This window comes from Eleginops maclovinus, chromosome 21, assembly GCF_036324505.1.
Source record: "Eleginops maclovinus isolate JMC-PN-2008 ecotype Puerto Natales chromosome 21, JC_Emac_rtc_rv5, whole genome shotgun sequence".
Classification (NCBI taxonomy): domain Eukaryota; kingdom Metazoa; phylum Chordata; class Actinopteri; order Perciformes; family Eleginopidae; genus Eleginops; species Eleginops maclovinus.
Genome location: NC_086369.1, coordinates 6438257 through 6465691, shown reverse-complemented (window position 1 = coordinate 6465691; position 27435 = coordinate 6438257). Strand labels below are relative to the sequence as shown.

At 40.2% G+C, this 27435-nt stretch overlaps 1 protein-coding gene across 3 annotated transcripts in view; it reads left to right on the top strand.

Annotated features, from left to right (window-relative positions):
• The window catches only part of cdh7a (cadherin 7a), an 80908-nt gene extending 54394 nt beyond the window's left edge, over window positions 1-26514 (top strand). For all 3 annotated transcript variants that reach the window (XM_063912686.1, XM_063912685.1, XM_063912687.1), the window contains 6 exons: window positions 1138-1391; window positions 2407-2543; window positions 4791-4912; window positions 14654-14771; window positions 16940-17188; window positions 24745-26514. In XM_063912686.1, the coding sequence (XP_063768756.1) occupies window positions 1138-1391; window positions 2407-2543; window positions 4791-4912; window positions 14654-14771; window positions 16940-17188; window positions 24745-25259 (1395 nt within the window). In that variant the 3' untranslated portion in view covers window positions 25260-26514. The remainder of the gene's footprint in view (window positions 1-1137; window positions 1392-2406; window positions 2544-4790; window positions 4913-14653; window positions 14772-16939; window positions 17189-24744) is intronic.
• The last annotated feature ends 921 nt before the right edge of the window (window positions 26515-27435 follow it).

Genomic DNA, 27435 nt, shown 5'->3' with positions numbered 1-27435 from the left:
AGAGTGAGATTTGCTCTTTTCATTGGATTTGGCTGCGAGAAAAATATTTGACTCTTTGAAATTGTGAAGATAGTAAAACTAGGAAAGAATTGTACCACTCGCACCATGATTAATGCATTCTTCGGGTATAATAAACTGAACGAAATAACGATACCATTTCGCAAGGGTAATTTGCTGAAGGATATAAAGTACAATTCCTTTTTCAGTTTCCCTTTCTCCTCTTTACTCACTCACCTCTTTTCCTGATTTCTTCTGCACCTTAAGTTTGAGTGATAATCACTAACGACAAATCAGTATTGAACCATTTGATTAAAGGTAACATCCCGTGGTCAATCAAAGGTTTACTACCACCACAGCTCCGGACTTTTTCTCATGAGAGTATAGACATCACCGTAAGGATGATGAAGGGAACAGAGGCTTTCACACTCAAAACAAAGGACTCCTCTCACAGTAGAAACCAAGATGCTATACCCACCTACATAAATAAATCAACCATCTCAAGTTAAATGTGTAACCAAGCCAATTATTTATTTACGCAGGAAATCCGTTGACCTTTCTTGCCTCACTTTTGGATGGTGTAGTGCTCATGGCTCACGCTTAACATTTCATGGTTTCTGAAGACTTTAAATGGGCTCCTAAGGCCACATGGACGTGACAGTTCACTGCTGCAGCTCTTTTGTAGGCGAGGCACAGCCATTGTCAGATGGGCCCATTTGATCCTTTGTTTGTTTTGCTCAACACTCGGACAATGAATGTGTCAAATGCATGTTCTCCTGCAGTATGCTACGTGTTGCAAAGAGCAGTTCTTTAACCCAGACAAAACAATTCAGAAGAAAGCATTTCTCAGTGTTGCGTGTCTTTGCTTAAACCAATATTATAGCTTTCAGGTTACAAATAAACTGTAACCTGTCAGAAAATGTTTTTTTTTATAAGTCTGACTCCATTCTGATCTTCATTTTGGACCTCAGCGTTGTATAAATAATGCTTATAAACTGTTCGTCTAACCTTGACTGAATGAAAGTGATGTAGCCTTAGCATTGTATTCCTCAAGCACAATCCACAAAGAACATTCCCTCTTATTTTTGACAAGAAAAGTGAACATCTCTCACTTTATGTTGTGTTTTCTGTCTCCTCTAGCCTCTGGACTTTGAAACGAAGAGCAGCTACTCTCTGAGAATCGAGGCCACAAACAGGAACATTGATTCCAACTTCTTGAGCTCGGGCCCATTTAGCGACACAACATCGGTCAAGGTGACAGTGGAAGATGTGAACGAGCCACCCGTTTTTTCCACCCCGATTAGCAAGATGGTTGTTTCAGAAGATGCCAAATTAGGCACCTCCATCGGGAGGGTCTCTGCCCATGACCCAGACAACACCAACAACGGCATCCGGTAATTACAGTACTATCTGCCTGCATACTGTTTCATAAATCTTTTGTTTTGAACTCTTTTATTCATAATTACTTGGGAAAAGTTTTCCAGAGCCATTTCTTAGAGAACAAATCAAATAAAGAATACCAATGTCTTCAACTACTCCATATATCTGAAAACACAGAATCCATAGACCCTCGAAGGTCCCCCATATGGATGTCGCAAAGACAATGCCAGATGGTGGGAGGGCCAAAGAGTGCAGAATTTGCAAAAGTGAAATGCCATCTTGAACGAGAGAAGGGCATTTTGTGCTGAAGGGTCAAGGCGCAGCACTTGTATCGTGGCATTTATGACTCAAAACAAGCACTCACAATGCCAATCGGTGCCGTGTCACTCTCGAGATCCCCTCCTATTTTGCATTAATTGAATGAATATTGTATGGTATTCATGCTCTGTCTGTTAGGATTGTTAGTAATCCTAATCAGGAAATCAAATTACTGCACCATTGTGGCTGCAAATTGCCTCTTTTTGCTCCTGTGACTGTTATCAGCGTCTGCAATATATTTCACTACATCTGTTGAAATTAAAATTATTGTGGAACTAATGCAGCCACAAGAGTCAAATTACATTGTAATAATACCCTTTGGATGTAGGCTAATTGAAGTTGTAATTTTCTCTAGTAATACGAGTTGCTGTGTATTGAAAGGGTTTGATCAGTGGTGTGTGCTGAGGGACAAGCAGGCAGACTTCAGTTTGATACAAATTTAATCGAGTTTTGTTTCACTCATCCAATGAAGTTCTGCTGCATCTCTGAATGTACAGTGTACACTTATTAATACTGTTTAGAAAGATCCTATATATTGTATTCATTGTGAACATTGAGGTTTTACAAAAGTGGTTTCTCTATCAACTAGTGTGATTGCTGCAGAGTTTGATGGAAGGAAAATATCATAATCTTTAAAGCAACGCCTAAATGTCAAATCAATACCCAGCTTATTTTGTCGGCTATGTGTATTGTTGTGATTTTTTTCTCCAGGTACTCCATTGACCGAAACACCGACTTGGAGCGCTTCTTTAACGTGGATGCTTTAAGTGGGGTCATCAGCACAGCCAAGCCTCTGGACCGAGAGGCCAACATGGTCCATAACCTCACCATTTTGGCCATCGAGAGCCGTAAGTGTACCTTCAGCATACACTCATATCTGCTGTACCAGGCAGAGTTGACCTTTGTCTAAAGCCTTGTTGGTTTTAATAAGATTTACACCTAGTGTACTCAATCTGGAGGGGATGATCTCTTTTTCAAACCTATTAAAAAACTAAACCCCAGAAGCAAAAGTAAAAGGTTAGCATTTTAGCGTGGCTAGCTAGCTTATTACCTACCGTAGTAAAACCACTGAATTAATAAGCAATACTTATAATGCCGAAGAGTATTTATTGGTTAACTTCATTACTTTGCAGTTTAAATACATTTTAATAATCCACGTTTTAGTGTAGTATTTCCCGCTTTGATGAATCTTATTTTTTAAAGTTCAGGATAATGTCAGTAGCTCAAGTAACCCTGGTACATGGATTAAGTTTGACCCAAATTTCCACTTTCACAAAAAGAGTTTAGAGGTGGCTACAATTAAATAACAGTTTGATCGTACATTTTATTCTTTAACATACCTATAATGTTAGGACTAAATTGCTCAACAATGCAGTACAGTAGCAATACTGTTGGTTAATTTCCTTGTCTTCACAAATCACAAACAGCTGAGGATGCTAGCCTTTGGCCCAGGACAAGCACACTTAGTCTTTTAGCTAAACGGCCATGTAGCCATCAAGTACATATTTAAGATACCTTTTGGAAGTCAGTTCTTTTCAAACAATTTGAAAACAGTCAGTTTTCCTCCGTAGAAATAGAACAGAATGCCAGCTTAATCTTCTCAGCTTGAATAATCAATGTTTGTTGGCTAGAAATGATAAGCCTGCGTTTTTCTATTTAAAAATCAAAGCTTAATGAATGGTTCCAATACTTGTTATGATCTGAGGTTTTATTCATTCTCTCTGGGTGACACCATTTGTCCTGTTATCGTCTTTGTAATGTCCAATAGCCCTCTATGTAGAGGGCAAAACAGTTGTTGGGGTTGTTGTAGGGCTGTTGGGGAATGTTAATTCACGCACAGGACGGTCATTTTGACCTCCATGTGTCCCACAGTCGTGAAGACAAGATGCTGACTAAGGGTGGGTGACCTCACCCTCGGGTGAACTATGTTAATGTGATGTGAGGAAGAGTCGCCTGCCTATTTGTTCATCTCTCAATGTCTCAAAGGACACGGATGCCTCCCCCAAGCCTCCATATCATTCCACCGCGATCATGCAAACACAACAGACAACAATCATCAGCGCCCGATCGGCAGAGCGCTTTCGACAGCTGTGTCACATCTGTATAAGTTGAAAAAGACAACCAGTCTGTCAGCCTGGCAGTTCCTCTTCCTTCACATCTTCACACTGTGTGAAATGGAATTCATTTGTCTTCAAAACCTTCTTATCATTCTTTGCTTCAAAGGTGTGTTTTTATTTACATCCAAAAGCACACAGACTCAGCCCTCTGTTGATTTCATAGTGGGAGCGCTTGCCTGATATAGCAACAAAGAGGAGGCAGCATATAATAATAGCCATATGAAATGTCACAACAGTCCCTCATGCGTGAGGTACTGGCTTCTGACACATAGTGACACTCGGGTGCTGTTTCCAGCTGAAAACATCTTTGAGTTCACGCACTGGCTAAGAAATCCACTGGCCTGTATGGCTGATGACAGTATTTATAGTAAATAGGTTCTTTGTAACTGGAGAGAGTGAAGGATGCTTCGGTTATAGAATGCTGTGCTTTTGAGCTGCAGTCACTCAAATTTCATCCGCTCTGGCCCGACCACGGCAATGACAAGAAGCCTGTGGCCTGAGGCTCCGCACGTCCTTTTTATCACCGTCAAATCAGCCTGGCCCGAATGTCAGCCCGTCATTTCTTGCCGGCATGGGCGGCGACGCCAGGCTAAATCATCATCCTGCACTCAGACGCAGCCATTTAACCATCAGTGTGTGTCAGGCAGACAGAGGCGTGAAGCCTGCAGTGCGGGATGGCTCGTCCACACACACAGCCTTCCCCCGACAACAAGCCGCCACCGAGTGTAATCACTTTGGCCGATCCAGAGCAGAGCTGGTAGGGATGGCAGCTTTTAGAGGCACACTGCATATTTCATTACAGCAGCACTTTTTCCCCTCCTCCTTTGTGATTAATTAAAATACATGAGAAAGATCAATATTCCATAATTTGGCCAAGTGCATAAAGGGAAAGTTAAGGCAGAATTAAAGTGTTTAAAATAAAGTTTGCTCAAAGTTTTGACATGAAAAGGGTCTTTCTTTTCTCCCTTTGTCTTTCAGAGGACCCGGTCCAAATTGGGAAAGGCGTCGCTCTCATCACAGTGCTGGACATAAATGATAATGCCCCGGTCTTTGCCATAGACTATGAAACTCTTCTCTGTGAAAATGCCAGGACAGGACAGGTAAGATCCAGAAACATATCTGCACCCAGTCCATTTTTCCTGCCCTTTTTCTCTCTCCATGATTCAAGTTTGACTCACAAAGACAGCCTGCTGACTTTCTAAGCCATTAAAGCTCTTTTTTGTTCCTCAAAAGAAGTCCACTGTGCACATACCCACTTCACAGCTTGAGGTCATTTTCGGGAACTTCCAGCATCATTAGTATGAGACACATCCTTTAGATCTTATAGCAGGTATTGTAGGTGTTTTCATTTGTTAGAGATGGTACTCTCATTCCATACTGCTCAAGCCAACTAAATTAATGACAGCGCCTATGGTCTTGATCCACAATAATGTCATGGCCTAATGTGCTACCTCATGCTGGGACGGTTTGGTGATCTCTGCAGTTTAACTTTCCATTCTGAGGCTTTGTCTAATAAGACGATCAACACGGAGTGCAGTCATGCAGAAACTGCATCGCAAAATCATGAAAAAGGAATCCAGAGGGAATTGAGGGCTTGAAGATTTTGTGTTTGAGGAAAAGAAGGAAAGAAAAGAAGCTGTAGCCATGTATCACATTTTCCCTGTCTTTAGCATTTGGCCTCATTGTTGCTAAATGACTTGTGTGTCTGCGGCGGCGATTCGTCTGCTCTTGGCATTTGGAAAATACAATCAGAGGCGAAGGGTAGAGGAGGCGTGTAGTCCTGAATAAGTACAATTGATCAGAATGATGCATTGTATTGGAAAATGGCTATTAGGCCCTTTTAAATATGTTATTTGCATTCCTATTTCAGGGTTGTTTGTCACCGTGCTCACGGGAGGGTGAACAAAAATAGCAAATGACTTCATTTGCAAAAATGAGGGACTATAAGTCATGAGAGCTTTTTTCTGTGTGCATGATGGTTAACCACAATGTGAAGCCTTACAGGTGAAGCTTACCGGGTTTGTTTTTTTCAGACTTATAACCGAAAAAGGTTTAGTACATTTAATTTAACCCATGTTAAGGTATTTCTAGATATTGCAAAATCTAAATTGAATTAATCCGATTCTCGCCTTAGGGCACAGAGTACTTGCTGGAATACACATTGCCTCCATACTCGCTCCCATCATTATTAAAGAATACATTTCTACCACTGCTGAATGTCTATTTCTGGTGAACGATGCTGCCACTTATCTGGAGATGTTGCTCAGTGATATGAAATTTAGAGCAGCCCTAGCAAACATGTACTGCACTGACTTTGAAATTCAACAGTTAATTTGTACATTTCTCCCCACTAGTGCCTGATAAATTATGGCACAAAGCCTATGACAACACAGAAACAAAGTAATTCCCCAACAATCATACCGGCCCCCAGGACATAGCAACAGCCAGGGTCCATGACAGCATCATCAGCAGGAAAAGGTACAGCAAATCTGTAATTACTCAGCTGAAGCAGACAGATTGCTTACTCAATGCCAGTGATAGCTGAGCCGTGAGCCCCCCCCCCCCCCCCCAGGTGTAGCTAGGAGCTACTCTGCTGTAAAGCGAGGAGCTGTTGGTGACCGAGGCCTCCAACCTCATTAACCTAGGCGAGAAGACGTGCTGCAATAAAATACTGTCCATGTAGATAAATGGTGCAGTCGCACAATTAGCTGCTTTAGCCACAAGCTAGTCTTAGCATGCTAATAGCTTGTGTGTATCCATGTGTGTCCTTTTACAGCCCGGAAGAAGGGTAGAGACCACTCCACATTTGTGTTAAATCTCAAAATCTACATGTATGGCAGCCATTCCAGTGTCTGTTGAATTCCAACACAGAGAAATGTTGTCAGAAGTTTATAGAAAACAATAATAAAAACCCCTCAAAGACAAACCTATAAATAGTAAAACCGGAGCAACTGATAATGCTGAAGTGGTCTCTTCAGAGCTGTATTTACATAAAGAGAATTGTTCCAAAGAAATCTGACTGTTGACTTAGAGAATTTTGACAACAGACAACAGACGGACAGTCAAATACAAGCAAGCATTGGGCAAAAAAATAAAATTCTCTCTCCAATTTTGCCGATCCTTTATTTAGTCTTATATCGCGCCTGTGAAATAGCTGAACATCACCAGTCAATTTGATTGAATCATATTATTTTTTACTATAAACGCAATAAAGACCAAAACTGCTGGTATACAAATATAGTATAAGGCATTGGAATTTATGTGAAATGTGTTTAATCAGAATACCTTTACTCGTCCAACAGAGGGGAATTTGACACTCTTATGTAAAAGTAAAGAGCCAAAAATAGCTCAATATTAATTAAGAGGCATGCATAAAATACTAAAGACACTAATGAAGAAAATGTAAGGAAACTACTTTGGTAAGGTGTCTAGGAGCTGCTGTAATAGGCTGCCACTTGAGCATGTGAATTATCTGAAAATCAAACATATAATCTGTATTTCACACGAGAAAACTGTTTTGCTGCTTCATCTTATCTTTCTTACGTCAGAGCGACCACCACAGACGTCAAGAAGTGTGTGTTCTCATCTTAGTTTTCCACTGATCCCAATTTCTATTAAATCCTACCTTACCTTTCCATTGAACCTCCTTCAAATACAGCCTTCTGTTTAGGCAACACTCAAGTGCACCGGTGGGATTGCACCTTCAGACTGAATAATGAAGGCAGACAAAATGGAAATTTCATGAGGAAATTTACACCCAAAAACACATACAGAGCAAAGAGAAGGAGAGAGGTTGACATTTGAATGTGAGACCCAGTTTGAATTTCAACTAGGTGTCTGCTGTCTCTTAGCAGACAGACTGGGTGGACTTGTAACCTGTCAAATGTGCGCTCCACCATCTCTCTTAGTCCTAATTAATTAGAATGCGCCTGTTGTGCACTCTCTGTCCGGCTGTAGCAGCGAACAGTTGGCTGTGCTAACAGTGTCTGCTTCCCTGTAAAGCTTTGTTGAAAATCTTAGGTCGCCCACTGATTGTCACGCCCATTGGCTTATTCACAGCTGCGAAAAGATGAAATAATAACATTTGCTAGTTGAGGCCGGGGTTCACTCTGTGGCTCTGTAGCACAGATTAACAGGGAGTGCAGGGATGGAATAACCTGCCATTTTTCAGGCCTAATTAAGGCCGTCTCGTGGCACTGGCTCTCTCCAGAGATGCCACTTGTTACGGATCATCGGTGCGTCTGTCTTCTGCCATAATATTAATTGATATTATGATCGGGGCGGAGGGGGGCAGCAGCAGTGGGGATGGCACAGAGGGGGAGTGGAGGGAGGGGTCTTTGTACAATCACTTCAGTGTAGCCATTACATACATGAGTGGACTTGGCATTCTGCTGCCCCCAATCTGCTCCACTGCCCCTCCCTGCACTCCTGCACCTTCCCTGAGGTGGCTTAGTGTCCTCCAGAGATTCATGAATGTTTGGTTGGTCAAAAACAAAGCTTTTCAAACTGTGAAAGAGTTGAAGGGGCTTGACGTGAAAGAGAGACTAAACATGTTCTTAAAACACGTTGGTTCAAAGATTCTACCTTTGAGTACCTTTTAATAGTTAAGCGTGTCTTATATTTGACGAGCATATCATTATCCTAGATGTTTTTTTGCGAATAACCTTCAATAAGTGACCTGAGGAATCATAAAAGCCCAGAAGTTGCTTGACAGTTTTCACACTTTTTAGGTGTTGATCAGTATCAAAGGAATCCAGGGATGGTAAATTCATGGGGACACTGCAAACAGGAATGCTAAAAGCTCATTTTGCTGTCTTATAATGATGCCACTTCACCAATATGAAAACGAATATGGTGTAAAAACACATGGCTCAGGTTATAATGTACAGCAAACTGACTCACTTCATTGTACAAAGCATTATCTGAGCTATAGTTTATAAAACAAGGACAAATTATATTCGCAGCAACTAAAAAAGCCAATTGTATTGAACTATTTTCCCTCCTGTATGTCCTGTATGAAAACCAGTTTAAATATAGACAAGAAAGACTTTAAAGAACTTTTCTAGTCCCCCCCCCCCCCCCCACCCATAATCAAACCTTCTTAACTTCTTTACTTGTCACCTTTTTAATTACCGCCTCCAGTGTCAACATCAATCACACAACAAGAAGGAGAACTTCCTTCACACCTCCGTTCTTCGTCCAAATTATCGGTTTATTATTATGTGGGTGTTGCATCAAGGTGGGAGATGAAAACGGATATGGCAGGGCGCAAAGTGACTCATACAAGATAGGCGTGAGGCGTCATACGTGGCGTGAACTCAGGCCTCACCGGGAGATCGCTTCAGCCTCAGCAGTTTGGGCTTCTTGTTAGGATCCGGCCAACAAATATATATCAGGGAAGGATTTGGATAATTAATGTCAAGTGAGAGTTGTAGGATTCTTGATTGTCATTCCAAATGTTGTGTGAGTTTTTAATGATAGCAGGGGTGGGGGTGTGAATGCTGTTGATCCCTCAGCACAAAGTTGTGGGTGTCACATGTTGGTGTCTATGTCAGGAAGGGTGTGAAAAATGAAAAAAGCAAGGCCACCTCTTAGCCATGTAACCCCCCCCCCAAGGCAATGAGTGTCACCCATCTGATACACTGCTTATTTGTACTCTTAGTTCAACTTTCAAGCTTGTTATTGACATCCAGTTGACTTCTGATAATTACACTTTTAAGAAATAACAACAATTAGAAGTAGACTCCAGTCGTAGGGATTTTAAAATGCAGAGTGTTTACTCTGCTGGTGTCAAAGAGGGGGAAATGTTACTCAGGCTCGTTATCTCTCAATGTTTTCACACACCAAAGCCGCTCGGTCTAGCCATGCTACATTAGCTGACATTTCTTCCCTCATTACAGAGGCCACATTTCTAAATGTCTCTGCAGCGAGAGCCTGGAGCAGGCGCAGACACGCCGCAGCTCACAGATGCTTCGTGTCGTAGGTGCAATGAATTATGGTCATTGTAGTTCACTAAAAATACTTCAGGTGTTTAGGGGAATTAAATCCTAATTGTCTGAACCGCACACCGGTGAGAAGAGACACACTTCAGCTGGCAGGATGTTATTTGTGGAAGCACGGTGTGAGCTATGGTCCGCGAAATTTCCGCTCATCCAGGTGGCGCTTGTGATGGGATGTCTGGAGAAATGTGTGTCCATATTACTAAACTGAAGTCTACAATCAGAAAATATAGACTCCTTATTGCTTCTGATTAAAGACGAGGGACAGTTTAAGCTCCTAAAGCATCTGAGAGAAAGAAATATCTGATCAAATGACCAGATTTGACTAGTTGTGCCTCAAGTATATTTCGGTTGTTTTAAAAGCTAACACTTTTTATTTATTCATTAAAATTACAAATAAAGGTATTACTTCAAAACTACAGTAACACTCAACACAACACAGTAGTTTAGCAGGTTGATAAGCATCCCGGTCAGATGTGCATGCCATAATTGGATTAAATACATCTAGATTTAAATTCAACTTGAATCTAATTTCTAGTACAGGTACTGATGCCTGCAGTACAACATAAAAAGGTGCTGTTTGCAGTTATTGGATTGCAATTAACAAGTGTTGATTACTGTTGAGTTGGTGTAAAATAACCTGTTGACAGTTCCACTTTATCACTTGCTTAAATATAATAATAGACCCTTTTATTATTTTTATTATTCAAAGACAAAGAAGTTTTAACACATATTACAAGCTCGGTCACTTTTGCTGTAGTTTGACACGGCATAAAGTCCTTTACAGATTTATGGCATTGTAAGTTACGATAAGACAAGATTAAATGGAACTTTATTGATCCCCGTGTGGACAGAACAGATTCACACCAGGTAAAAAATTAAAAATACAATGACATAGTCACTGTTGAAACAAGATATCACGGTAAAACATATTACACTACGCACACATATTTGGATTGCTAGATATATTTACATAGGTGTGCAGATGTGAGTGCAGGTCAAAGTCTTGTACAAACAGTGCAGGTTTTATGCACATTAACGGGTTACAGGGTTAGCCCTTAATTGTGCAGACTGATGGCTTCAGGCGCAAAGGATTGTCCGAGGCGCTTGGTGCTGTGCCGAGGAGGGATGAGTCCGTGCTCCTCATTTTCACTAGCTCAAGGAGGTGATGCAATTCTGGAGAGAGAGTGTGTTGATATTTGAACTTGATACTTGAACAAACAACCCCTGCAGATTTACTGTCCCTCTCTCTCACACCACTTATAAATCCAAGGCTTTTTTTTCCTGTCGCAAAATATAACTATTTGGTTGGGAGTATGCAACCCTATAGTTTGATCAATGGGTGGGAGACTGTGGCGCAGTGGGATGTTTCCAGTCCCACTGCAGTCAGCATGTTGTTGTGTAAGGTCAAGATACTTCACCCCAAATTGCTCTTGTGGGGATTGCCCACAGTATTGAGTATGTAAGTCTAACAAGTGACATCTAATGCAATGTATTCAATAAATGAACCAGGTCATTAGAAGCTTTTTGCAGATATGAGGTCATTTAGAAACGGTTTCGTGATTTTGAAGGTTGTACCTGCAAAATGCCCCGTAAAGTTTGTATTTTGTTCACAATTAAAAGATTTCGATTTGTTTTAATGTAATTATATCTGTTTGTTTATCAGCTAATACAAATGCAACAGATGTTTAAGCTACCACATGCAGAAAAGAAACTACAACTACAGGTCAAAAGGGTTGAGAATAGTTGTTTCCGGACACTATTTATGACCTAAAATGTTGTCAGTATTTTAAAAGTTCAGGCTCTCTTGCCTGTACTGATTTTTAATACACAGTAAATGTTCTAATACTTCAGATTTTAGTTACGAATTCACAGTCAGTCACTGCAAGCTGACAATACACAGATGAACGTGTATGGAAAAGTGTGAGCATGCCTCTGTTGTTTGCACATTCTCCTACTCCTCCGCCTCCAAAGCGACAAACAGAGACACCTTTGTCCTTTGATATCCTTTTTGATCTGACGTGCAGCCACGTGTAAACTCAAGAAACCTTTAATTCTGTGATTCATAGGCCTCCTCAGTCTTGCTTTGCGACAGGCACCAGTCTGCTGCTGCCGTTAATGTCTTTCAGCCAGAATTTATGTGTACATCTCTGCCTCTCTCCTCCTGTCTGCTTCTCAACCCATTAGAGAATTCCCCAGCAAAGGTTCTCAGGAAGCCCTTGCATCAGAGCCACACTAATGAAAGGCATTATACATTACAAAGTGTTTGATTTAAGGATGATTTACAGTCCTCTCCCTCAGCAGAGGGGAATGGAAACCTTCCTAGAGATAAGCTCCGAATCTATCTGCGATATTCAAAGGACATCAAAGGGCTCAGATTGTGTATAGGATTCATCGTCGGTGTAAGAACCACAAAGAAAGGTTTCCATCAGATGTGAGATTTCCATAACAGAATGAGAGGCATATGAGTTATTATGATCCCAGAATCAATGGCAGCTTTCATGATATCAAGCAGAGCGTGCGCACACTGCATGTTCAGGTGCTCAGTGTTTGGGTCGCCGACGTGATGCTGACACAAACATAATTCCTGTCTGTATACACAGATATCTAAAATGTTCCTGAACTGGAGCAGATAACCTCTTTGCATTCCCGCTCCACATATAAATTCCCCCTGTGCTGCAATACCGAGCAGTAAACAGAAAGAAAAGCGTACTTTTTGATTACTTTTGCTGATGAAAGAGGAAACATTTTAATTTAGTTAAGAAACACAGGCAAATATTCATGAATCCCCTCACCCTCAGCTTGCCAGTTTTAATAATTGGCAGGATGGCGTTTACCACCTACACCAACCCCTAATACCTGACAGCTTGTAACCAGCAGCATTTAATCACTGCTGACAACTGATAATCCATGTCTCAGCCCTGATGGATCGTTTACTTTTTCTTCTTCCTCGCCCCGTTTTTGTTGATTTATTTTTTCTATAATTCTGTTCATCTCTTGATGTTTGACGCAGAGCTGTTTGGGGCTGTGAGATGTGATAATTTAGTGTGAATTGCTTTTAAGAATCTCTTGGATCAAGTCCACGGGTGTGAGTTGTCACAGGGTTGAGTTTCTAGATTGCCTACAAAGGATTCAGGAGGCTTGATCTAAATTTATAAGGACACTGCTGCAGTAACTCCCACTTTGATGGCCGTCTTGGTGGCTATCATTTGTCGTCCATATGGCATGTTTGTGTGTGATATACTCGTCCTGAACAGCATGTACCCAGTGAGATTTTCCTTTTTTCTCCCTCCTTACTGAAGCTAAGTGCTGCTGCACAGAGGAAATTACAGTTTAGAGTTTTTCCTCTTTTTTTTTTTACTAAAAAAGAGATAACTTGATTTTCTGTTTGTTTGAATAAAACAGTCATTACAGCACATGCTGGTGGGTGTAAATAGATTGGTTTATTTTGTAATTTGATTTCCTGCATTATTTATAGTTGTCAACACGGCTGTATAATAAAGTGAGGAAGATACTGTTTAGTCCTGAGTTCAGAGGCAGAATAAAGTGGGACAGAATAAATGGCATTCACTTGCTTAACTCACAGTTATGAATGCTTGTCTTGCATCGCCTCGGGCAAGAGCAGTTCTTATCATGAGTCATTTTCAAACTTGTAATAATGAAGTAGAAATGTCTGACTGCATAGGATGCGCATTTATTTTGAATATAAACAACAGGGAAAGGACTGACCTTACATAGCATTTTTTATTATGTTTTGGTCAATGCAGTATTTACGTTTTATATTGGTTTTGTGATGTTCATTTTTGTTCTAATTTTCAAAGCAGAAATAGAAATGAGTTGTATTTATAGTAAGGGTAGCATTACTAACATTTCTGAAAAGAACCGAAAATAGAACTTTTCTTATTACACATTTTTGTTTGTATGATAATTGTATAGTATCTATATGTTATGTTTAATTATGAGGTAACTCCAGGGTGATATTGACGTGATATTGGTGATATTTCAGTTTATTTAAGTGTAACTGAAGTGTAAACGGAAACATTCATATGTAAATGAGCTGGCGTTTGGAGGATGAAAACAAATATGTTTCTAGCAATTACGATTGTATTTATTTGTGGTGCTTACTGTTTATGTTTCATGTAAAATGTCTTACTTTATTGTGCTTGATATATGGCTTTTATATATGGCAGAAACAGAGATGTGTAAAAAGAAATTGTCCCTTTAATATCTGTCTGTTTACTGTAGTGTCATTTCACCATGATCATCATTTCAAAACTGTGTGGTGAGTGGAAAAAACAGAACAGTAGGTTATTGTTGTTAATGCCATCAGGAACAATGTAAGGCAACAGAAAATCCATTTATGTTGTTTTTTTGTTATTATTTTGTGTCGGACCATTATTTCACTAAATGGATCTTATGGTCTAGTTGCTGGGACAGAGAAAAGAGTCGCCTGACTATGATATGCTTCAGAAGAAATCACTTCCTGAAAGAAAAAAGAAACACTTCATCCTCAGAGGTTGCCAAGCCCTATGCCAAATATGCACTTACTGTTCTTGAAGAGGATAAACAACACAACAGCACAGCCACACATTACAAAACAAATCTTTCAATCAATCAGAATCCAGCTAATTTGTCTTCAGTTCACTCACGCTTGCCTTGCCTTTAAAAAAAAGATTGATGCTGCCTTTTAAATAAAGGTATGTCAAAGTGAAAAGCGATGCAAATACAATGTTTTCCTTAAACAGTTCTCGAGGAATAAGCACATTACAGCTTATGTTAACGCCTCATCAGCCAAACATCGGTAACTAATCTCGAATGTGTTGTTGTTGCTGTTGTCTTCAGGTGATCCAGACCATCAGCGCAGTGGATAAGGACGAACCACTGAGCGGCCATCGCTTTTACTTCGCCCTCGCTGCCCCTGTTGCCGGCAACCCCAACTTCACTCTGCGAGATAACAAAGGTGCAACCACCGTTTTTTGATATTCCTAAATATTACCTGGTGTAAATATTATTCTTTATTAAAGTGTTGTATTGGTGAACAAGTAAACAGAGAAATCTGAAAGTCCAGGTAATGTGCAAACGATTCGAAGCAGAAAGTTGCTGTTGGCAATAAAGTTAGTTTTTCCAATCTATAATATGAAGCCTCCAGCAGTTAGACAAAACAAGTCAATATATTCCAAACAAGCTTGTCTTTTGAAAACACTTTTTCACAAAATGATGACTGTGGATTTTACTCCCCAATCACTCATATTAAAAGCTCATTAGCATGGGCAATATGAAATAGAGGATTGATTAAAGCCAGGAAAATGTTGGTATAAACGCCTGGGAAGTAAGGAAAGAACATGATGAAAAGCCTTTATGGTCTGTGCTGGTTTCCATCAAACATTCATACTATCAAAGGTATAGTACGGTTGCTATTTGGTCTCAAATAATCTTTACTGTGTTTTGTTGCAGAAGTCAGTCACCAATTTGAACTTGTGCTAAATGTCTATGTCCTTGTCAAAGCTCCACGTGTGAGATCAACCCTGTTGCATTAAGCTGCTAAAGCAAAACCTCCCTAGAGAAAATTGCCAGGGGCCCTTTTAAGTCTGTAAAGGGTGTTGGTCGAATAAGGTACGGTCTATTTGCTGCTTACTTACTTTCAAATTGAGCCTGGCAGCGATGCAATTGACACTTTGGCCATTGCTCACCTCGGCTCTCTATATTTGCCCTGCGCAGAGACACAATCTACTCTGCAATCTGACTCAGGAGACCAAGTCCAGAGTAACTGGTGCCCCCCGGTGAGCCTAGCTGTGCCAAATGAAACCATAATTCTCCAATGACAATATCCTTACTCCTCTTATTTTGTAATTGTTCATCAAATGCAAAAACAAACTTCCTGCTGGAACTGGAGCACATCGGAGATTTATGCCACAATCCATTACAGCATACATGTATTAGATCAAAGAACCTAAACCTGAACACAGAGGCAGGAAATTGCCTTTGTGCCGTAATGATTTGCTCGCCACCTACACGCAAAGCGGTGGGCGGATGAAGAAAATTAGCTCCTCGTATAGGAGAACTTTACATATATCGAGAGCACAGGCCTCCATCATGATCTGTTTTAAAGAACATACACAATTGAAATACTCAGTGAGTAAAATGCCCCGAAATTACTGCTTTGTTAGAGCTGCAAAGGCGGCCACGTCACATTTCAGAGATAGCAGCAGCCAGGTTGTGCAAGAGTAATCAATGTGAGTGCAAACCTGTGTTACATCAGGAACTGGATGTTTAACGGTAACCTCAGCAGACTAAAAGCTACTTGGCTTGAAAACCGTGTTTGATAGCTTTGTCCAAGAGAGATCGTGGTTAAATCACCAAGAGTTGGGGTTGGGGTTGGGTAAATTCAAAAATGTTGGAAATCATTTTTTTCTGGCAGAGTTTAATAAGAAAAGTTATGGCCCTCTCAAATCTGTTAATGAAAAGTTTCTAACAGTGTTCAGCAACCCACCATTTGTTGTATTGTAGCTCAAAGTCTCATTGAAAGACCACATGTTTCACCTTCAGATATACTGTATTTATTTAACAATGAACGTGTTTGTTTTAGACCCATAACATATGTGTTACCCACCAACTGTTTTTTTCTCCGATGTCACCATTTTTGCTCAAAGAGCTGAGTGATTATCACTCACAAAACTCTGACTGCTCAACTTAAGACTGCTCAAAGAGCAAGCAGTGTTCATAGATAATCTGATTAGTTTTTATAGCCGGTGTAATGACATGTTTTCCCTTCTTTTGCTGCCTCTGTCTCTCTAATATTCTAAGATTTTATATAAGATTATTACCATTAAACCAACGCTGTTATTAGCCAACAGGTGGCCAAAACCAGGGAGAGACGCCACAGTGTGTCATATAATGAATTGTGTTAATGACACCATCTGTTAGCATTCCTGTTTTTAATACAGTAAAATCATTTCAAACTGCATAAACAAAGCACCGCAATCATCACAGAATTTAGTGAAGCCTCTTACAAGTCATATATATGCAGTTCATTGTTCATTTGAAGCCAATAAACATGCAAATTAAAAAATAGCTACAGGCGCTTCTTTTCGAGTCTGACCGATGTATGTTTTTTCCTCTTCTCTGCAGACAACACAGCTTCCATAGTGACGAAGCGGAGCGGATTCAGGAGACGGGAGCAGGCAATCTATCGGCTGCCGGTGTTGATTGTGGACAGTGGAAGTCCCGCCTTGAGCAGCACAAACACACTCTCGGTGCGAGTGTGTGACTGTGACTCCGACGGCGTGGCCCTATCTTGTGGAGCTGTGGCCTACACTGCGACCGGCCTGAGCACCGGTGCCCTCCTGGCTATTTTAGGCTGCATCATCACGCTTCTCGGTAAGATCCATATGCCCTCAGTGTCAAAGTAACACACACACTCCCGTGCTGCTGAAGAGGGCGGTGTGAAGCTCAGTGTGCTCATTGTTGTAGAGGTTTTTCCTTTTGCGGCTTAGGTCTCTGTCAGATATCGAATAACTCACTAGAATAGCTCTTTACAAACTGTCCGACCGTGGCGTTGCTTGCCTTACCAGTGGTGGAAGAAATATTAAGGGTATTTTCTGAAGTAAAAAGTAGCAATGAGAAAATGCTTTACTACGAGTAAAGGTCCTGCATTTACAGTTTTAATTAGGTGTCATCTGCAAAAGGTCAACATAATATGAAAAGTAAAAATCAAACACCTATTTAAATTCTATTAATTCTATTATTGCTGTTTTAAATATTGTCTGGGAACACATTTATTACAAATAAATTCCCGACATGATAATGAAAAACCTTATATATTCAATTTGGGAGTTTTAGTGAAATATTTGCCTCTGAAATGTAGTGGAGTAAAAGCATAAAGTAGAATGTCAGGGTAACAATCGAGTTAAGTGAGAGTACATTATAAGTACAGTTCTTTAGTACATTTACTTAGCTACATTCCACCACAGCTCCCTGTCAGATCAGCAATTAAGCAACAACAAAAAGAAAATGACATCAGCTCGGTGTAATGCTTTCATTAGCAGTTAACGTCAATACAATTACAGCGTATAGGTAACTGGCAGGAGTGCATGATTAGAAACAAGCTAAAGCTAAGACACCTTCCAAATGTAGATCTGCAGTGAAGCAATTAGGCATTTAGCGGCATCAGCAGCTAATAGCTCCTGATGTTGCAAAGCACACTGACACCGACTGAAAGAGCTCAAACTTTAACCGTCGATGTGTGAGCGGCAAGTATTTTGTTCCATGAAGTGAGGCAGTGATCCGGAGGTGCTGCAGTCCCTCATTGCAACGACAGAGCAAGGGGAGCTACACTCTTAGCATGTTTAATGGTTTTTTGTGACCAAGTAGATTTGCCTAAACAGCTAGTATTGTAGAACACAAACACGACTAAATCAGTGAGAATTGGAATATGAACAATATCCCAAACATGTGCAGCAGTTACTGATCGAAACAGATCAAATAAGGTGCTGTACAGAAATGATTGGGGGTCCTAAATTCTGACATTTTTTCTGACCTTCCAATTGACTTAAAAGGAAAGACTTTTGTTTAAATTTCTCTCATTTATAAAGGAAAACCCCTTCAATATAGTGAACGTTCAATTATGTTAGCCATTTGGATATCATAAAATAATCCAAAAATAGAAAAGTACCTTGTATAAGATCAGATGATATTTTGTAATACATCTTACCACTGTGGAATTAATCTGACATACAAATCTCCCCCGCTGCTCTCCAATACAATTCCATTACTTTTCTTTCAGCTAAAATAGAAACTCTCCCCCTTCTCTGACCGCCTGTTCCACATAATAATGTTTGCCCATTCCCCCAGCAAAGCTAAAGAGTGGGCAGGGCATTGATAGCTTAATAGACTCCAACATAGCATCGCTTTCGAGTTGTCTGCCTGAAGCAGCTCGCAGGCTCTGTTGCAGCGGGAATATATGTAAGCCAACAATCTTTGCAGTTCATCTTTAGGTTCAGATTTAACTGGTGAGGATGTAGATACAATGCTACACTGTTAACCACTGCTTCCCTCAGTATTTACAACCCATTTAGACCTATCTTTACTATTATGCTTTCTGCAGGCGGTTGAATGTGTGAGAGAAGCTTTTTCCAAAACAAAGTTGCATCTAGAGGTCTTCCACATGTCAAACCTGGAGGGAGATATCTTCCCCTCATATTTCCTCTTTGTTAAATACATGTGACCTAGGTCAGTCAGCTCTGAAAAGCAGCCTGGATTTCCACGAGTGAAATACAACTGAAATCTTGCCAACACGATCAATTAACCAGAGTGACTACACTGGGTTTTGGAGTATTTTTATTTAGCCTCAGAGTTGGACCCCGTAGATGATACATAAACATATAAACATGGTCTGAAGGAATACATGGTCACCCAAAGATTTAACCTTGACTATATATAAATACTATATAATTTAACCTTTAAAAAATGAAACGTGTCCAAAATTCTAGATGTGATGGCTTGATTCTTAAAAAAAGACATTTGGACATTAAAATAACTTAAGTATTTATGCTTCATTTTAAACATTGTATTGCCAGATATGATTCTGTGTCATTTATGTGGCAGTGCTCCTCCTGCGTTTGAGCAGACTACACTGACAGAAAGCAGGGCCTGAAGGTAGTGATGAGATTTTAGATCATTTTCCTTCCCCCAGATACATTCCAGTGTATTTTTCTAAACCTAATTATGATATTTCATAAAGGTCATAGAGATATGTACTGTATGGTACACCGCCTATCAAGGGCAGGCACTCCTCTGCTTCTGTTTTCTACTGTAATGTCAAGTTAATAAAGACACTTGTAAATGAGAATTCATTAGCATAACCTTAAAGAAGATGCAGCACTGAGCCGGAACCTCCTGGCTGTTTTATGCTCATAAAACCCATAGACAGAGCGTCTCCACATCAGAGCACAGTTGTAGTTTAATGCTTAGGTGATTACATTGTAAGCTGTGTGCATCTAAACAGTATCTACAGTAAAAGTCATTTTGTGATGGGGTCCTCTTTGTGTTTTGCCCTTGTCCTTTTAAGGTTTCCTTCCTCCTATTGCAGATAATACTTTTCTTGATAAATGAAAACTTCAAAAGAGCAACAAGAGCAAATATGTGTCAGTGCAACCCTGAACCCAGCATCGCTAATGAAAGCTGGCTCTATTTTCAACAGCATGGCCTCAGGCCACAGGCTTAGAACTAATGGCCTCCAGTTTAATATACCTCCAAGTCGCCTTTTCTCTGTGAGTGTGTGTGTGTGTGTGTGTGTCCTTAGCTGTCCTCATCATTCTGTTTTACTCAATTGTGTCAGCCTCTTCTGTTTTTTCTCTGCTCCCTCTATGTGCATATTCTCCCCCTCTTCCCATCTTGCCTTGTATTAAAAGCGATCCTTATTCCGATCTTCCTTGATGCTCTTCCATCAAGACATCTTTCAATCTGCAGATAGCAATTGAGGCTGTGATTGCATGTGATTGTATTGTTTTGAATGAGACACCAGCAGGAATAAGACCCAGGCTTCAGTCGTCCTTAGATGCTGCCCGTCTGGAAAAATACCAGAAGAATTTCTCAGACCTTTTAGTTTTGTTGAAGCAGTACAGCCTCTGTCTAAACTTAATCTCTTAAGACAGTCCTGCACTTAAAATCTCACAAATCAGAAGTAGAAAATCACCAAAGTACTTTTCTGCCCACTTATCATTAAAGTACCAGAAGTAAAAGTACCTACAAGATTAAAATGAGGGAAAGAATAATGTGTAGGATCACTTGAATGTGGAAACTGCTAAAAGCGCTCAACGTATTATATAGTATCATAAATGATGCGTTAATTTATATATATAACGTGTATTCTATAATGCAACACAAGAAGCCATATAGATAGTGAAGTAAAAGTGCCTTTACCTCAGAACTATAGTGAAGTTTAGGTTTTAAGCAGTATACAATGGAAATACTTAAGCAAAACACCTGGAAATGTTACTTAAGTACACACTCTTTCCTCCATCAGTCTCTGTATGTGATCAGGTGCGAGGAGCACTGATTCTAGTTGCCGTCATCAGTGTAATAACTACAATACAATGCTGTGAGTGGAGAGCTCTTCAGTGTGCCACTCTTCACTCATCTTAGGATCCATCAGTTGTGTCCGAGAGCCTCAATCACAACAGCCGGTACAAAGTGTGCAGTTTCCACCTGCCTGTCTGTAAAGCCGAGTTGCATGCACATTAGCTTTGGCTCTACGTACTCATAAGCTAAGTGGTCATTAATCATACGTTGATATTTTTAGATTTAATTACAGAGCTTGTCCTCTGCTCCTTGCAGTTATATTCCTGAGAAATGCTTTGGTACAAGTATATATTTCCCCCCCTTTGTACATTTCATTTAGAACCTTTTTTAATGATACAGCCCCTTTTTGGATGATACATCCCAAACTTCTGAGATGATCATTATGTTGTTAGGATTTTTTTACAGGTCAGGTATGGCTCAATCCTCCAGTGAGCCAATTAGGACATTAGGATGTAGCACTCGGAATACCCAGACAGTTCTTTCTGTCTGAGCGTTGCTTATCAGATGCGTTCTGTAAATCTTCATGTCTATTTATCCGTCCCTTACTTTCTGTCTCTAGTGTTAGCCCCTCTGTGTGCGTCTCTATTTACGGGTCTGTATTTAGTCATAAGCCAATTTATTTCGCCAGATCTGATCTCCAAGCTCCACTGTGCACATTGTGACCTGCAAATGTGTGTTTCAACTGTCTAATTATTTGCAATCACACTGGTTGACTTGATCAAAATAAAACAAGAAAAGGAAATGAGCTCTTTTTTCTTTTACTTAGCGACTCAATTAAGAACAGATTTGTCTTAGACAGAAGCTTAAAAGGCCTTTTTTGGGAGGAAGAAATGCTAACAGCTTGCAGAAGGATTCATAGAATAAACTAAAAACAGAGAGAAAGAAGCACAGGCAGAGTGTCCACACAGACACAGAGGTAACAGTGTGACAGATACCAACAGCAAGACACCATAACAGCAGTTTGAATCATGCAGAATACATACAGAAGCCAATGACGTGGAGGATTTGTGTTTGTCGATTCTGATTGTTTTTCTATGCCCTTCATCAGGCTGTGTTGCAGAATGTATTTTGTACCAATATCAACCATGGAGGAGAGTGATACCTGTCATGTTGATGAGGGCGCTGAGACCTCTTCATGTGTCTAGACACCTTTATTTTCTGGCCAGTTCTCCTCCACGTCTCTTTCTTTGTTTCTTAGTAAAGCTACAAAGTCAGCAAGTCAGCAACTAGAGTTAAAACAACAACATCCTTTAAAAAAGAGGAATATCTGATCATTCTTGTTTTATGTATGTGTATTTTATGGGGTTTGGACAGCCACACAAAACAAGCATTCTTAAGAAATCACCGTGTGCTCTATATACTTCTTATGGATCAATAAATCAAATAATTGACACTAAATAATTGATAATGATAATCATCTTTGTGGTAACTTTGCAAAAAGGAGCAAAAAAAAAAAAAGAAGAATGGTTGGAGTCTTCCTAAAAATGCACCGTGATTGCAGGTACGTTTTTAAGTAGCACTTTATGTAAAAAAATTCTGTCTACCTTCGTTTATATGTTGGCCATGAAAAAGGACCCATGCTGTTCTTATGTAAAGCGGATGCTGAACAGCTGGCCATTAATCTTCCATTAAATCAAGCTGTTAATCAGCAGCTAAACTGTAGCAGCATGCTCCGTGCAGTCGCATAAAGGGCTCTGAATCTCCCACAGTACCTTCATTTTTCACTATCAGCTGACAAATATGTCCTATTGATAGTTTGATTAAGAATACTTAATGTCAGTGATTTTATCCGAGGGAGTTTCATTCGCTTGATAATTGTTCTATATCCTGTTTGACCTCATCGACCGCTGTGTGCTTTAAGTCCATGAAAGAAATGCAGAACTTTTCCACCCTTGGCATATTGTTGGTGTCCCATCGTGTGATCTTTTTCTGTTTTCTGCAGAGCTACCAATAACACATACTGATTTATTTTCTCCAAATACAAAATGCTCTATGGTAGGCAGTGATGGACTTTATGTGTCTGGGCTTTTTATTGTGAAAGGGAATACACTGAGATGCATCCTGAAAGCATTTGATTGCTGAATCATTCAAAGCAGAAATACAGAAATCTCTCTCAACCTCCATTAAAATGTAAAAAAAAAAGCACTGTTCTAATTTGGACGACACTACGAACATGATCTTCACATCAGAAACATACATACATTCTCCCTCACTCCCTCAGTTTTTATTTGATACACCCCTGAGAAATTGAACTGCAGCACTGACACATACAGTGAGTGAGTAGTCAGTCCCAGTTTTTCCAGAACCACGCAGCACTTGGAGAGAGAAAAAATAAACGCTCTAATGAGAAAGTGATGCATGCTGGTAAGAAAAGGGCAGAGCAGAAAACTCACCTTGTTCTGTATCGATTTAGCCTGGTAGATCATTTAAACAATTCAATTACAGCAAAAAGCCTTTGTACCTCTAAATTGAGCTCCTTTGCTTCTGCTTTTCATTAAGTGTACAGCGTCAGTAAATGTGTTATGGAGAGGCGTTATCTTAGTCATGTTTGCTCAGCTGTCTGGGCTGGAAATCATTTCTTATAGGACCCTTGGTACATTACCTGACACAAACTCACTATTTGTATGCCCGACCATCCACATGCTCATCCTAGTAGGACGTGATTGGATGTTGGCCCTGCTTCCAGTCTGTGAAGCATCGTGGCTGCCTTCTAGGCATTAAGCCCTAAAGAGCTTTGCTGGAAAGCACTGAGAATATTCTATTTCAATGTGCCACTTTGTAATTCACTTTGGAGAAGCCCTACTGAATCGAATAGAATTTAAAATGACGAGTTCCTGAAAATTAAAAGGAAACAATCTTCCACAGACATCTTGTTTTCACAGATATTAGCAGTGGTTATTAAACTGAAGGGACCTAACTGTCGTAGGGTACCAGCAGTCACCAAATAGCCAAGCAACCCATTCATCTCCTGCGGCCTTTCCATGTGACATTTTCCTCCATTCCATCCTTTCCATTTGCTCCCTTATTAGAGGGTGTGAAGTGGTGTTTGAATTCGGTTCCTGGGCCTCCTTCTCCTCAGCCTGCAACAGCTAGACGTGGAGAAGGAAAAAAGAAATATGGGCCCACGGAGCGATATTTCACTGGCACCAGCTTGACATTGATGGATAGAGGATCATTAGACGTTTGCCAGTTTGCTTGGGCGTGGAGTTATTTTCAGCAATAATGTATGGGAGCGGGAACAGGGGCTGGAGGAGGGCTTCTGTAGGATCTCACAGGGACACGCATTCCATTTTGTTGGAGCCTTGAAGTAAAATGTAGGTGGTGGAAACCTCAGAGGAGCGCAATATGATACATCGCAGGTTTAGTTTTGTAAACTCTAATTGTATTCATAGTGCAGCGGTTTACCCAACTTTGTGTCCCCACCTTCACTGACACCACTGTCATGTTTCTGATGTGTTCATTTGATTTTAAACGGGGTGTTATTTACATGCTAAAAAGTAGCCCCCAATTTCAAACTTGTATCTATTTCTTTTACCTTGCTATTTCAACCATGTATCTATTATCTCACCTCATTTATACATTGCTTTGCATTTATTTCAGCTTTAATCTTTTGCTTTAATGTAAATATGTATAAATATATTCAAAATACAGTGAATTTATACGGTATATGTTATTTTCTATATCATTTCAACAAACTCTGCCACCCCCCTTGGGTTAAAGCTGCCCTGGTTGGGAATAACTGTCACACTGTTTTCAGCTCCCAAAAAAAGTTCCACGTCCCTGCATATTTTCAGCTGATTGCCACAGAGTTGTCATTCAATATTGACTGACATTTCCTCTCCCCTTTTCCGCAGTAATGGTTCTGCTAATTGTGACGATGCGTCGGAGGAGGAAGGAGCCTCTGATTCTGGAGGAGGAGCGGGACATCAGAGAGAACATCGTCCGCTACGACGACGAGGGCGGGGGAGAGGAGGACACGGAGGCCTTCGACATGGTTACCCTCCGCAACCTAAACGTCATCCGGGACCCCAACGTCAGGCGGGACGTCACACCAGATACACCCACCTTCTTTCATTACCCATCGACCACTCGCCCGACCTATAAGTCCCTGCCAGACAACGTGGTGTTTCGCGAGTTTATTTGGGAGCGCCTTAAAGATGCTGACGTGGACCCGTCAGCTCCCCCGTATGACTCTTTACAGACTTATGCTTTTGAAGGCAGTGGCTCTGTGGCCGAGTCACTGAGCTCTTTGGAATCTCTAAGTACAGACTCCGATCAGAACTATGACTATCTCAGCAACTGGGGGCCGCGTTTTAAAAAGCTGGCTGACCTGTACGGCAACAGCGACGGCACCAGTGTCTTCTCATAGCCCCTCAATGTCTCTCTTAACATTTCTCGAACTATAAAAAGATAAAAAAAATATGAGTAATTTATTGTCAGAGAAAATGATTTTGTCTGCCTTAGTGCATTGGAGGAAAATATTCAGAGGCAACACAAGAGAGATTGAAAGAGAAACACTTTGACATCAAAGGTTTTAGGTTTGTTTACCTCCTTGTGTGGATTTTTCAAAAGCGTGCCATGGTGAGTTTTGACACAGACTTCAAAAGTGGCTTGACTGAGGAGGAGACCTTGTGTTCAAAAGACATTAAAGGTTTCAGATTTTAGGCTCCAGTCCAACCATTGACTGCAGAATGCATACATGTTGGAACATTTTTATGGGGAGGCACCTGTCCTTTCATTCCAGTGATGGGCACCGGCCCAGCACTCCTGCTTTGATGCATTCCTTTGCTATCTTTGTGCTAAAAAAAAAAAAACATTGAAGTTTCTCATGAAATACTGTGTCCCTGGCGGCTAATCAGCAGTCACTTGACTGTTCATTTGAAATTTGACAACCATTTCTGTGGGCTTATTTTATTTTTCTTCTTTTCTTTTGGCTGGGGATCAGGGTAATGAGAAGCTGTTTTTCATAAATATTTTCCACATTATTCATGGACTCACACCTCTCGACGTTATATGAGAAGTGTAGCTGCACTCATACAGAAAAAAACGGCACTTGATGTGAAGACATACTGTAAGTCGTGCAAGTAATCAAAAAGAATGACATGTGAGTTGGATGTCTTCACTGGGAGAAAGAGGTAGTATCATTTATTGTATTCTCCTAACAATACATTTTGCAGATGTTGCAATGTAGTGTTTGTCTGAGTCTATCGCCTTTCTATTGACAAGTCCGATGTACGATTTTCTGAGCTCTAAAATGTCAACATTTGGTTGTTCTGCTTTTATACGAGGTGGGGGGGGCCTTCTACTTGAGAATCTGTCGAAGGATCAGTGCTTGTTGTGCTTGATAGCGAGGTTCATGCCACCTAGAGTCTAGAAAAAATCATTTGTTTCTGAAGTGACAGTCGTTATCTAGATGAACTTTGTAAGTAACTGAATTTTGCTTCTGTAGTTCGCAGAGTTCGGCGTATTGTCATTCAGAAAAGAAATCACTTATGTTCATGGTTTGTTGGTTAAATAATGGTCAATGGACACACTGTGCGATATGTTGTTTTTCCGGCTTAAACAAATTATGTTTCAATTGGGTGCCGACATGTACAACCAATGTGTGTTATTATTTATTTTGAAAAGGCAGAATTGTGCAAATGATGTTTTTATCCTTTTTGCTGAAAATAAAATTGACATTCAGTTCCTTAAAAGACTGAAGGGATTTTTTTCAGTCCATCTCTATCTTAAATAGTTTACCTTTGATAATAAACTGCAATCAATGATTTGAAAAACAAGAAAGAGAAGGGTGCCTATTGCTGTGCATTTGGGGAGCTCAAAGAACAAGAGAGGGAGAGGGATGGGAAATTATTTTGTGTCTTTCATATCTCTTTTTGATGAGGCTTTTGTAGTTGAAAGGCCCTGATGGAGGCGCTCCACTGAGGCATGTGTGATGACCGTAGTGGTTGGGCATGTGTTGTGCAGTCCAAAGAAGTAAGTGCGTTCAAATACAGCAACTCACCTGACACACGTGTAAGTATTGTAAGTCCTCACTGCAATATACTTCCAAACTAATGTTTCAAGACCCAACACACAAGTCTTAATCTTCATTTGTTCTTGTTTAATATGATCTTTTATGTTTGCTTTAAATGATATCTCGCCTTTACAACGTAATTACCCCAAAACTGTGCAAAGTTCTATATACCAATATTTTACCTGCATATTTACGTTGAATGGTGCCTTCATCTAGAAACTGTTTATTCTCCATTAAAGTTTCGACATGCTTATCTCTACACAGAATTCTACGTTGATTTTTAGCATTTTATTTATAGCCCTAATATGTTACGGCATGTTTTTTCATTTCAACATGCTGTATTGTGCGTCATTTGGACAGAATACGCCGTCCTTTACCCCTACACAGCAATCTGTGTCAATCAGTTTCTTTATCATTTTTTGGACCTGATATGCTGTTTCACCAAAATTGAAAAAAAAAACGACATGGGTTAGGATGTGGATTTTCCTCCATTTTTACATAGGGGTAAGGAACAAATAAGGCATAAAAA